General features: G+C 42.6%; 2 protein-coding genes across 5 annotated transcripts; both read left to right on the top strand.

The window, feature by feature from the left end:
- Positions 1 to 1766: 1766 nt before the first annotated feature.
- LOC133907709 (probable serine protease EDA2) lies at positions 1767 to 6930 on the top strand. The gene is made up of 14 exons (XM_062349779.1): positions 1767 to 2085; positions 2742 to 2867; positions 3024 to 3179; positions 3265 to 3447; positions 3550 to 3666; positions 4106 to 4159; positions 4235 to 4306; positions 4546 to 4651; positions 4777 to 4873; positions 5129 to 5223; positions 5781 to 5855; positions 6011 to 6094; positions 6281 to 6379; positions 6574 to 6930. Exons 1-14 carry the CDS (start codon positions 1885 to 1887, stop codon positions 6615 to 6617), a joined length of 1509 nt encoding a protein of 502 aa, XP_062205763.1. The 5' UTR covers positions 1767 to 1884; the 3' UTR covers positions 6618 to 6930.
- A 590-nt stretch (positions 6931 to 7520) lies between these two features.
- On the top strand, positions 7521 to 12146 carry LOC133907710 (probable serine protease EDA2). 4 transcript variants are annotated; one of them, XM_062349781.1, is made up of 14 exons: positions 7521 to 7722; positions 7830 to 7955; positions 8037 to 8192; positions 8282 to 8464; positions 8522 to 8638; positions 8726 to 8776; positions 8857 to 8928; positions 9752 to 9857; positions 10006 to 10102; positions 10420 to 10514; positions 11049 to 11123; positions 11263 to 11346; positions 11572 to 11680; positions 11810 to 12146. In XM_062349781.1, exons 1-14 carry the CDS (start codon positions 7582 to 7584, stop codon positions 11898 to 11900), a joined length of 1503 nt encoding a protein of 500 aa, XP_062205765.1. In that variant the 5' UTR covers positions 7521 to 7581; the 3' UTR covers positions 11901 to 12146. The 4 variants fall into 4 exon arrangements, with proteins under 4 accessions (XP_062205765.1, XP_062205766.1, XP_062205768.1 ...); XM_062349782.1 differs by having other exon boundaries at positions 11805 to 12146; XM_062349784.1 differs by having other exon boundaries at positions 11774 to 12146.
- The last annotated feature ends 219 nt before the right edge of the window (positions 12147 to 12365 follow it).

Genomic DNA, 12365 nt, shown 5'->3' with positions numbered 1-12365 from the left:
GGAAGCGGCATCAGCATCGCAGGTAGACGTCGCGGCAGAGTCGCGTGTACCGGAGGCACAACGACGACGACGTTGATTGAGAGGAGGATGCGAGGGAGGAGAGGGCGCGCCTTCGCGTGCGTCAGAATCCACGCGTGGCAGTTGGAATCGAGAGGATGATGTGGAGGAGAGGGGAGTGGGCATGGGAGGGGTGCGAGATCTGGAGGATTTCGACGAGGATGCATGGGCGGCAGTGAGGAGGGTGAGGGGATGACGACAGCAGGAGCAAGAATGGAGATGGCGGCTGCTTGGGCTAGGAGCAGTGGCGTGGTTTGGGAGGGGTGCGGGATCGGGATTGGGGAGGGTCCACCTGTCATGGCGTGGGCCCGTGAGTGTTGGATGATCCAAACACTTGGCACCATCAAATTTGATGAAGCTATGCGAGAAGAGATCTGAGCGCTTTATTTTGAGAAAGAATGATTCCTGCGTGTACAGATTTGGATGGCTGAAAGAAAGGTTATCTATGTGAGGATAGAAAGTTGTGTGAACTTAGAAAAGAACTGAACTGTTGTATTATATAGAGAAGAAGAAGAGATATAGAATATAGATAACTCTACTCATCATGTTTCTACTTAGCCTACATATACATGATCCATTAGAGTAACATCTATACGAACAACCAAACCCTTCGAACCCGAGCGGATCTCATTGACCTTCTCCTCTGTCCACGGCGGGCGCCCCACCCGTGGTTCTTGTTTCCATGGCAGCCTCTACTCGCTCATGGAAAGAGTCCGGCTGGCAGGAATCCTGCCGCAGGATGCATACTATGCGCTTGGAGATCAATACGATTCGATTTGTGCGTTTGTACGTGTCTCAGTAGGCTGTGATAAATCCACGATATTTGGAATTATGGACAGGACACCTCAAAAAATATAATTATTTGGGAGTGTCTTGATCTCATGCGACCGAAAACAAAATTGATCTCAGACACCCCTTTTACCCATTAAATCGACATCCAGTGGTTCACGTGTGCTATGTTTACATATAGAACAAAATTACACTATTTTTCTACTAAAATTACACATTCACAACACTGTAATTTAAGGCTAAGCAATATGTAATTTTAGGTGACTAAGAGTTAAAAATATTTCAGGTGACAAAACGGTTAGAATATGGACCAACAACTAAGTAATGGAGATCTTTACTTAGATTAACGTGGTAATTTTTAGAACTCAAGGGCATGGGAGGTGGCTGATCTCAAATGGTCCTGAGAAGGAGAAAAAAAGACGACGCAACAAATGACAAATTTCTCGAGCCCCGCAAGAAACGGCCCAATGCCCGAATGCAGCCCGGCCGGCAAGAATCCGCAAGGCCGCAGGAATATTTCAGCCCAAGAGGAGGGCGGCTCAAATAGGCGGCCCAGTATCGCCCGTATTGGCGTTTCCATTTATTTTTCTTTTAATTTTTTTTTGGCATTTCTTTCTTTTGAGATGCCGTATTGGCTTTCAAAAAAAAGAAGAGTTGCTGTATTGGCGTTACCCGACGCAGGCCTGAACAATCCTAGGTGTTTAAAGAAAAAAACGTGCTAAATACTTATATAAAAATTGTAAATTTTACTGTAAACTAAGACTATATGTGTTTAAACATTATTAATTATTTTGCTAGCACTAATATAAATATCGGTGTTTAAATAAATATCTTACTATTCACCAAAACACCAGATCAGTTGAGAAAAAGAACCATAATTTATTTTCCATAAACACCTCCTCAAACCATTCTCTGGTGCAGCCTTGCACCCCACAAGGCCACAAATACGCCTCGATTCATTTGCTTGCACCCGAAGCTTCAAGCGCACTCCACTGATTTCCACTGCACCACGGGCAGTTACCTCGGGCGGAAGCGGCGATGGGGTTCGGCTCCGCGCGCGTCGCCACCGCGTACCTCGTCGCTGTCGCCGCCCCCCTCCTCCTGCTCGGGCGCGGCGGCGAGGCCGTAGGGCTCTGGTGGCCGCCAACCGGCGGGGGGCTCCTCGGCGGCGGCGCCGACAGGTACCTGACGCGGGACGAGCGGTGGATGAACCAAACCCTCGACCACTTCAACCCCACGGTTGAGTCTCCCGCCATCCCCATCTCCTGGAATTTCTGTTGAGTCGTTGGGACTGTAGGAATCGTACGAACTTGGGTCCCCTGTGTAGGGCCTTAGACCGGTCCGGTAGCTAGTGTACGAACTCTGGTACGAGAACGCACCAAATTACTTAAGTGTCTTGCAGATGGCGCGTCGCAGTTTTCAGCACAAGTTCATAGCACGATTTGGTGCAAACTGAGCATGCCATAAACTTCCTGGTTTTTTTTATCGTACTTGAATGCCTTTGGTAACGCTGTTTTGCTGTTAAATACTCGGATGCACAATGTTTATGCAACCTTGAACCACAGTAAAGATCAATCAATGCTTCTACTTGCCGTTGATGTCTCGAAGTATCCTATAATCAATGAGTGAATGTGGGGATCAGATGCCTAATATTATCTCTTTTCTGCTGTAGTTTTAAGCATGGTGTGTTTCTATCCAATTAAAGAATTCAATTATATGGATAGTACCAGAAAACATGGGGTTGTTTTGTAATCCCCTGTTTCTGAGCTGACTCAGTTTTCAATCACAATGATGTAACCTGGCTTAATTGCCTCAGCTGTATTTTACCCAAAAGAAAACTTAGATGTAGTTTCTTGCATGCAGGACCTGAAATTCATACTTTTCTGACTGCGCAGGACCATCGGCAATTCAAGCAGCGGTACTATGAATTTCTTGATTACTATCGAGCTCCAAATGGGCCAGTCTTCCTAAAAATATGTGGAGAAGCTTCGTGCAATGGGATTACCAATGACTACTTAGCTGTGAGTATTATGAGTATATGTCGCACATTTTTTTAGTTGAATAATTGGGCTATCTTTATTTAATACTCTAGCCATGATTTGTAGTTTACGCATTGTGTTGTATGCAACAAGTTCAGCTGTTAGATAACATGCATGTGGAATGGATTGTGAAATTAGGTGATGGCGAAGAAGTTCGGTGCTGCATTGGTTTCTCCCGAGCATCGATACTATGGAAAGAGTTCTCCTTTTGAGAGTTTGACGACGGAAAATCTTAGGTTCTTGTCATCAAAGCAGGCTTTATTCGATCTTGCTGTTTTCCGCCAATATTATCAGGTGTACATATATGTTGTTTTTCCCCCTGCCAGTGTTCAAATGAGTGCACCCTCTTGTTCTGAGTTTGTCTTTCTGTCGTTTGAAGGAAACCTTAAATGCCAAGTACAATCGCTTGGGAGCAGACAATTCATGGTTTATTTTTGGAGGGTCGTACGCTGGAGCACTCAGTGCTTGGTTCAGATTGAAGTTTCCTCACTTGACATGCGGAAGTCTTGCAAGCTCAGGAGTTGTTCTTGCTGTTTACAACTTCACCGACTTCGACAAACAGGTTAGTACAGGTGCTGATCCTAATTTATGCGATAAAAGTTAGTAAAACACTTCGGCCTGCACCTAAAATTCTACCTCTGTGTATGATTTACATCTCTGTAAGATTGGGGAATCTGCTGGTCCTGAATGCAAAGCAGCACTTCAAGAAACAACAAGACTTGTTGATGGACAACTCCAGTCCGGCCGCAACTCAGTAAAGCAGTTGTTTGGAGCAGCAGTGGTAATACTTTATGTGACATGAAGTTTTTTTTTTCTTCAATAACTTTTCAGTTCCATCTCATTCACAATTAACTCATTTTTAATTTCGAGTGTGTTGTCACTGAGTTATCTTGCATTTGTATCAATGGTTTTGGCATGCAAAAACCTAAAAGGAATAAAGAGGACGATGCTAATTTGAAGTGGCATACGCTTATGTTTCTAAAAAGAACATGCATATTTGAATATAGATAGCAATATCTCCTTGGCTTGCTACTTGTTTAGAGTTCATATCATTTTCACACATTTGGTATAGGTTGCCAGTAAACATCTCGTAGGAGAATATTGCAGAGAATGCAGGTCTATGACCGCATTTTTGTTTCTGATGTCTCCAACTCATCTATTCTACCAATACTCATCTTTCTTCTACTTTGATATTCATGATTTTCTTTTGATACCTGCAGTTAGAGAATGATGGTGACTTCCTCTACTTACTGGCAGATGCTGCTGCTAGTGCGGTATGCTCAGTGTACCTTTTTTTTACTTCATTATCTGGAAACATTTGCTCTACTGAAAACCTACACCATTTGCAGTTCCAATATGGTAATCCTGATGCCGTGTGCTCCCCACTAGTTGAAGCAAAAAAGAACGGTACGGACTTGGTGGTAAGTAGTACTGTCATTTGTATGTTCCTGTTAAAAATTGAGGGAAACTACCAACATATTACTTTCTTTCCGAGATTTAAAATGTGGCGATGAAGCTGCGAAAAGTTCCCGTTTTGTGTGTTTGTCATTAGTTAGCACAACAACCTCCTTGTGGACCTTGATTCTTATATCAATTGTGCTACGGTGCTACCCTAACTTTCTGGTTAATGTGGTGTGTTCTAACAACTATTAATCTGCAGGAAACATTTGCTCGTTACGTGAAAGATTATTACATTGGAAAGTTTGGGGCATCAATAGTATCATATGATCAAGAGTATTTGAAGAACACAACTCCTGTTGAATCCTGTAAATGCTAATCCCGATATTCTGTAGTACCAAATATCATGCTTCGGGAGTTCGAAATGGAACACTATGCATGTTATCCAAACATTCTATAACTGACCATGCATTTAATTGTTGATTTTACATAGCATACAGACTCTGGTGGTACCAAGTTTGCAGCGAGGTTGCATATTTCCAAGTGGCACCAAAAAATGATAGTGTCCGTTCTGCAAAGATTGACACAGAGTTAGTAGATATACTTTGCTCAAGTCTTTTCTTTCTCTTACCAAGTATCCTTTGCTTATCCTTCTACTTGTTATTACAACAAGCTGCACTTACCATAATATGAAGATTGTTATGCCTCCAACCATCAACTATAGGATGTTGAAAGTTGTCTAAGTTTATTGACGAGGATCTTCCATTTATGGTCTTCTCTTTCTTATGCGATTATGTTTCTAGATTTCATATTCATTTTTTGTGTCCTTGTGGTTTTGTTTCTAGGTACCATTTGGACTTGTGCCGCAATGTTTTTGGGGAAGGAGTTTATCCTGATGTCTTCATGACAAACTTATACTATGGAGGCACAAGAATTGCAGGTGTGCCCTTTTAGTTATCAGCTTCAGTCCTCTTACCTGCTATGTTTCGTCCTATTTGTCCTTGTGCCTATCCAATTCATCTGAAAAAGGCATGGCTCATGCCAACCTCTGTCATCTTGCTTTCCTTTACCTTGAAAATGAGTCATCTCTCGTTATAGAAAAGAGAATAAAATAGTTACAGGGTGGGTTCCTTGGATGGTTCTGATCTGTATTTTCGATACAAAAGAAAGAATTAGAACCGCCGTGAACTATGAAGATTTATCATATATTAGAGGATCTGGGTGCTGAAGATGCACAAAGCAGGCAAGTATTCATGGTCAGGATCAGTGAATGTTGGTAAATTAAAGACTGAAGAGTAAGTCATAAGTGGTCTCATACGCCACACTAGGAGGCTATCTGATAGTATGGCCTTTGAATTGATATTTTGGTCTTGTATGTGCAATTGTCTGGGCCTCAGGCGCTCTGGGCATGATTCTTCATATTTACAGTATGAGTTCCATAGTAGTGTATGGTCACAAATTTCTGTATTTTTTTAGATTAATATCACACACCTGCAGGTTCAAAAATCATTTTTGCAAATGGATCTCAAGACCCATGGCGCCATGCTTCTAAGCAGAAATCATCAGAAGAATGTGAGCCTTTTTTGCCCCTCCTACTTTGTAACCATTTCCCTGTATCACTGAGCACCATCTTTTTTCCCCCACTATGAGCAACAGTAAAGAGTTCGAATGTGCATTTTTTTTTCAATGCCACTAGTATGCTTATGAAAGTTTTGGAATGCCTGCAGTGCCATCATACTTAATTGAATGCAAGAATTGCGGACATTGCAGTGATCTCGCTGGATGCCCTCAGGCTCCTTCAAATATTGAAGGTAGATCCACCATTTCAATTTTTGTTGAAGCTACTCTTAAGCATAGCAGCACAGGGGAAGCGTGAATTTGTGAAGTACAAATTCTGCTTTCTTTGTGTCATCTAGGATTTGGTGACTTCCAATCTGTAGCGTGTTTCATTTGTAACTGAACCCAGATGTGTTTTGTTTGTATTCTGTACCCACCAGGTGATTCATCCAAATGCTCGTCTCCAGAAGCTCTGAACAAAGTAAGAAAGCAAATTGTCGATCACATGGACCTGTGGTTATCAGAATGTCAAGATCAAGGTCAGTTTGGGTTGTCTATCAGTTCGTCCACTCAAATATAGTGATTATGAACTACCCTTAATATTCTCTATCCAATGCCTCTATAATATTCACTCTGAGCTTTTGCATTATGGAAGGACCATGCGGACTGATAGCTGTGCCTACCCTCTTATTTATTTTTGACCTAAAACATTGTTGCTTTATCTGCATTTCAGGAGAGCCATCGCTGGGAAGTAGATGGAGCATTGCCACTATTTGATTATCTGTGCAAGCTACAAGCATGTGTTGAAAGGCCAAGGCAAAATATGTCTGTTATTCACAGTACCGCGGTATATATCCTTGGTGCGAACAATACAGGAAAATAAGAATCTGCTACTGGCGAATAAATACATACGGGCGGCACTCGGCGTTAATCTTGGGACACTTGTAGAGTTCAGACGTGAGATCTGTAGAGACGACACCATGATATGGAAATGTAAACGAATCGCATGCTAGACGAACTCGTTAACATACTCCCCGTGCATACACTTCAACATGAGAAATGATCGCGATGCTTTCTATTCTTGGCATAACTAGTTTGGCCATTATGGAGAGGGTGATGGACTGATTGGCAGTTTGGCACCTCTTGCTCACTAAAGATCAACGAGCTGATAATTCCTTGCCTCGTCATTCTTGACATCAGATTTTCATTAACAAAAAAGAGCACGTGTTCGTTGTGACGCAGGAAGGAATGAACAAAGATCAGGCAGTGTCGGTTTGTATACGGGCATGGACGCCGAGAGCAACGAGTTTTACTAATTTCAAGAATGTAAGGTATATTTTATTTTAATTTTTTTTATCAAAAGTAAAATTTTATCGTTAATTTATCTTAAAATCTATTATCAATTGCTATAAAATCAACATCATATTAAAAGTACTTTGAAATGCAAATCTATTAAAATAAAGTTTGTATTTTTAAACATCATAAAATTTAAATTTTTAAAATAAATTACACCTTATATTTTTTAAATGGTGGAAGTAACATTTTTGTCTGGCCCCACGCGTGGCACTGGCCTGTGGGTCCTGTGCTTATGTGGACCGGATTCCTTTTATTTTAATATCATCGTGACTTTGTCAACATGTTCAAGTCAGACGACCGTGGCGTTGCTTACGCCGTAGAAAGCCCAGCCCTGGGCCCAGAACAGACACCGGAAAGGTAGAGGCTTCTCAACCGGAGACGATCGATGGGGTCTCGCGCTCGCTTCGTCTCCCTCCTCGTCGCCTTCCTCCTCGCGCCCGTCGCCGAGCCGCTCGCCGTCGGCGGCAGGTACCTGACGGAGGACGAGCGTTGGATGAACCAGCGCCTCGACCACTTCTCCCCCACCGTAAGTCTCCTCCCCCTCTCGAGTCTCGACCACTGGGTTTGGTGGGGTCGAATGGCTTGAGTTGAGTGAGTCTCATGGCCGTGTAGCTCACACGCCGCTGCCTGCAGGACCACCGTGTATTCAAGCAGCGCTACTTCGAGTTCCTGGACTACCACCGCGCCCCCGGCGGCCCGGTCTTCTTGCGCATCTGCGGCGAGTCCGCCTGCGACGGCATCCCCAACGACTACTCGGCCGTGAGTCGCGCTGCACTCGGACAAGCTCCTCTGCAGGCCATCTCGCGCTGAACAAGTGGCTTGCCTGTCGTCTTTGCTCAGGTACTCGCCAAGAAGTTTGGCGCCGCGGTGGTGACGCCGGAGCACCGGTACTACGGCAAGAGCTCCCCCTTCGAGCGGCTCACCACCGAGAACCTGAGGTTCCTTTCGTCGAAGCAGGCTCTGTTCGACCTAGCCGTCTTCCGCCAGTACTATCAGGTTGGGCTAACATTTTGTCGTTTGATTCAGTACGTTCTACGTACTGTTTCTTGTCCTGTAATTGTGTCTTTTTCTCTGTTCTTCCGTAGGAATCCTTGAATGCTCGGTATAATCGATCCGGGTTTGACAATCATTGGTTTGTCTTTGGAGTATCGTACTCCGGCGCTCTCAGTGCCTGGTTCAGGCTGAAGTTCCCCCATTTGACATGCGGGAGCCTTGCGAGCTCAGGAGTGGTTCTCGCTGTGTACAACTTCACTGACTTTGACAAGCAGGTTTGTAGTAGTACTACTGTACTAGCATGGATGGGGATGACACATCTAATTTTGTAGGTTGGGGAGTCGGCTGGCCCTGAGTGCAAAGCTGCCCTTCAGGAGACAACTAAACTTGTTGAGGAACAGCTTCGGTCCGACAGCCGCTCGGTGAAGGCCTTATTTGGAGCCCGGACGGTAATCCCTAGTGTTTAAGGACATAGGCATGATTTGTCCAACTTCGAGTCTGACTTCGACTTGTTGATTTATTTCCTTTACGCGCAGTTGAAAAATGATGACTTCCTCTACCTACTGGCAGATGCAGCAGCAGAAGCAGTATGCACAAGACAATATTTGATAGTGCTGTTGCTTAAAAGTATCTTTTGTGGGTATTGAGAACCGATGCTATTTTGCAGTTCCAATATGGGCATCCTGACGCCGTGTGCTCTCCTCTAATAAATGCAAAGGAGAATGGGAAAAACTTGGTGGTATGCGTCCCTTCACTTCTGGAATCACACCTGAGCTCTTCTTATTAGTTGGGCTTCTTAGGCATCTGTAAAATCTTTCTGAGCGAGAGGAAAGCAATAACACTACCTATATTGATCTTTTCAATGTAAATTTCCTATACTGGAAAAAAAGAGGAATAGGGCAAATATGAAAGGCAAAGTACTTCAATCTGTGAAGAGAGAAGCAATTATACTGTTAAGTGGAGATTCTGCAGGCATCCTATTGATGTATGACCCATGCATGATTTTTTTTTTCCATTTGGAGTTTTTTTGTGTACTTTAATGCACTTCAATTCACCATCTGATTATGTTACGACAAATCGCACGCCTAACATATCTATTTGTTAAGACAACAATCATATTTCGGACTTATGTCCTGAAGAGTTATGGTGCTTTGCAATTTGTTATTTATCTCATATAATTGGCATGTGTCTGTTTTTTCCCATTATCATACTGTACTGTTCTAGGCTTCTTACTGATCCCTTTTCAGTATTCTAGCACTTTTTAAAAAAAAAAAAATACAACAGCGCTCCCCCAACTGTGTGGTCTTCATTGGAGACCGGGGGTGCGGGACAGGGGTTCAAACCCCTGCCGGCAAGGCTCCTCCCTGGAGCCTTACCACCGTGCTCCATGTGCGTCCACGTATTCTAGCACTTTTTTGTGAATGTGTGTGTGAATTTCAAGTTTTTTGAACTTCCGTGTGCTGCTTTTGCTGGAAACATATGCTCAATTTGTAAAAGACTATTATATTAAAGAAATGGCGACACTTTCAAGCCTTTTGAACTTCCATGTACTGGTTTTGCAGGAAACATATGCTCGATTTGTTAAAGATTTTTACATTAAAGAAATGGAGACACCAGTATTTTCATATGATCAGGACTATTTGAAGAACACGACTCCCGATGATTCTAGTAAATGATGGCCTTACTTGTTTTCTTTAGCAAAAACAGAAAAATGTGCTTGCATCTAAGAGCTTGAAGTGGAACACCATGAAATGTCTTGTTTATTATTGAAATTTACATAGATGCATGTACTTATTGCATTACCATTGTTTTTTAGGTTCTAGACTCTGGTGGTTCCAAGTTTGCAGTGAGCTTGCCTACTTTCAAGTGGCGCCTAAAACTGATAGTGTTCGTTCTGCAAGGATCAATACAAGGTAATGTTGGGTATTTTTCCTCCTGTGTATTTTGATTTATTGTTTCAATCCTTGGGTACCATTCTAGGAACATCTGATGTTCTGGTTACTCCTAATAGTGTTTACAATAACTTTATCATTACATGTCTGCACCATAATATACGGGATCGAATTAGTGCCAGCATACTGATTACTCTGTTGTTTTTTTGGTCATCTCCTAATGTGATACAATGTATATATCTTGGGCATGTATTGCTGTTATATCTTCCATGCATTTTTTGGGAATCAAGCATGTTCATGTATAACTTTTATGCTTGTTTCACTTTCTGTACCACCAGGTACCATTTGGACCTATGTAGAAACGTTTTTGGGGCAGGCGTTTATCCTGATGTGTTCATGACGAACTTATATTATGGAGGCACAAGAATTGCTGGTTTCTCTCTCTAGCTAGCTTTAATTGTCTCTGTACTTAACATTTACAGTTTCAATATGGGAAAATAGGTGTTGTGCAATCATTAGGGTCTGATTGTAAAAGCTGGATTGTACAATATAGCCCACAGATTGTAACAATCCAGCAATTTGCCTTCTACCAGCTTCTGCAGATTGTACAATTCAGCTTTTACAATCAAGCTTTCACAATCCATCTTTTTACAATCAAGCTTTCACAATCCATCTTTTTACAATCTACAATCTACAATCTACAAGCTGTTTTTCACAATCCACAACTAAAACAAACAGTCCCTTAGTCTATCTGTGCCTATATAATGGCGTTCGCCTTGGCCTGTTGGCCATGCATACATTTGTGCAGCTGGAGCAGCAGCCTCACAATTGCCTTTTTCTTCATTATGTTGATGGTTTCATTGGTGTTAGTGCAAAGTGACCACGAGCATACCACAGTTGTGCTTGCCTCTTTAAACATTTTCAATCTCCTTGTTTTATTCTCTGACACTCCATTAAATACGCACAGCTTCTAAAATTGTGTTTACAAACGGTTCTCAAGATCCATGGCGTCATGCCTCCAAGCAGAAGTCATCGAAAGACAGTGAGTCATTCGAAGTTTCTTTTCTTGCATTGTAGCTTTTTGCCTGTCTCAATAATCTGATTCTGAATCTATTGGCCATACAACTCTGGAATGATTGATCTTGTTGTGTGTTCTAATAGAAGTTTAATAACACATGCAGTGCCATCCTACTTAATCAAATGCAGAAATTGTGGACATGGCACTGATTTGAGGGGTTGTCCTCAAAGTCCTTTCAGGATTCAAGGTAGACCAAAACATTTAGCGCTCCGTAAAGCTTGCTATGATTGTAGTACAATATACTTATCTTGATGTTTTTTTTTATGTTGAGGACCATGAAAAATTCAATCTACTTCATTTGCTACTACACTATAATAATGTTCGCAGAGTAGTTTATATGGAGTTTATATTTAAGCCCTTGATTTATCGCCCAATCAAGATAAGAATCCTCACATGTTCCTCCACTGATCAGGGGACTCTTCAAACTGCTCATCCCCGGCAGCTGTGAATATAGTAAGAGAGCAGATTGCCAAGCACATTGACCTGTGGCTATCGCATTGCCAAGAACCATCAATGGCAGGGTATGGATCTTTAGCTACATTCTGATCGATGCAGTCCAGTTCACTCCAACTTGGCAAGTTTTGATCCCGTACTGTTCTTTTCTCTTGATGCAGGGCGTGACAACGGTAACTTACGCTTGTTCAGTTCAGGAGTGAATGGAGATTCGCAGATCCTGGAGTAATATCGTGTTGGACATCTACGAGTGCTTCGTGCAGATCAGAGAATCAGCAGCCACATTAACCAAGCCAATCGCCGTGTTGGACGTATACAACTAAACAAGTACTTACGATAAATTGGGCAGATCACATAATCATTTTCATCAACTACGCCAATCGCCGAAATGCAAGATGCAGGTCTGTTTGTTTGAATCATCATGATGGAGTTATACCTCTACTGTGACTTGAGTTAAACAGGAGACACCAGATGCATTCTCTGATGGTGCTTACGTCTTTACGTCGTGTAATAAAGGGCGTGCAGTTCTATGCAGCGCGGAAAGCCGGGTAGATATCATGGCGGTTCCCCTCCTACATTTGTTCGCGTCTCCCAACTTTTTGTCGACGTGGGCACCCAATTTGGTAGCCACGAGTATGGCATCCCCAAAATTTGGCCTATTTTGCGAACACACGTGAGTCGTTGAAGGTTGATCTTCCAGTGATTTAAAAAACTCATTTAGAGGGCCCCCCTCTAAATTCTGGTTGACTAGAT

Source organism: Phragmites australis, chromosome 24 (assembly GCF_958298935.1).
Source record: "Phragmites australis chromosome 24, lpPhrAust1.1, whole genome shotgun sequence".
NCBI classification, from domain to species: Eukaryota; Viridiplantae; Streptophyta; class Magnoliopsida; order Poales; family Poaceae; genus Phragmites; species Phragmites australis.
The sequence above is the reverse complement of the archived record's forward strand: the minus strand, read 5'-3'. Positions and strand labels throughout refer to the sequence as shown.

Bases quoted from the DNA above. Each gene is read 5' to 3' on its own strand.
- LOC133907710 (XM_062349781.1), top strand. From the start codon at position 7,582: ATGGGGTCTCGCGCTCGCTTCGTCTCCCTCCTCGTCGCCTTCCTCCTC. The intron at 9,858-10,005 runs GTAAATGATGGC...ATTGTTTTTTAG, and splicing joins CACGACTCCCGATGATTCTA to GTTCTAGACTCTGGTGGTTC. The intron at 11,347-11,571 runs GTAGACCAAAAC...TCCACTGATCAG, and splicing joins AAGTCCTTTCAGGATTCAAG to GGGACTCTTCAAACTGCTCA.
- LOC133907709 (XM_062349779.1), top strand. From the start codon at position 1,885: ATGGGGTTCGGCTCCGCGCGCGTCGCCACCGCGTACCTCGTCGCTGTC. The intron at 5,856-6,010 runs GTGAGCCTTTTT...GAATGCCTGCAG, and splicing joins GCAGAAATCATCAGAAGAAT to TGCCATCATACTTAATTGAA. The intron at 6,380-6,573 runs GTCAGTTTGGGT...TCTGCATTTCAG, and splicing joins ATCAGAATGTCAAGATCAAG to GAGAGCCATCGCTGGGAAGT.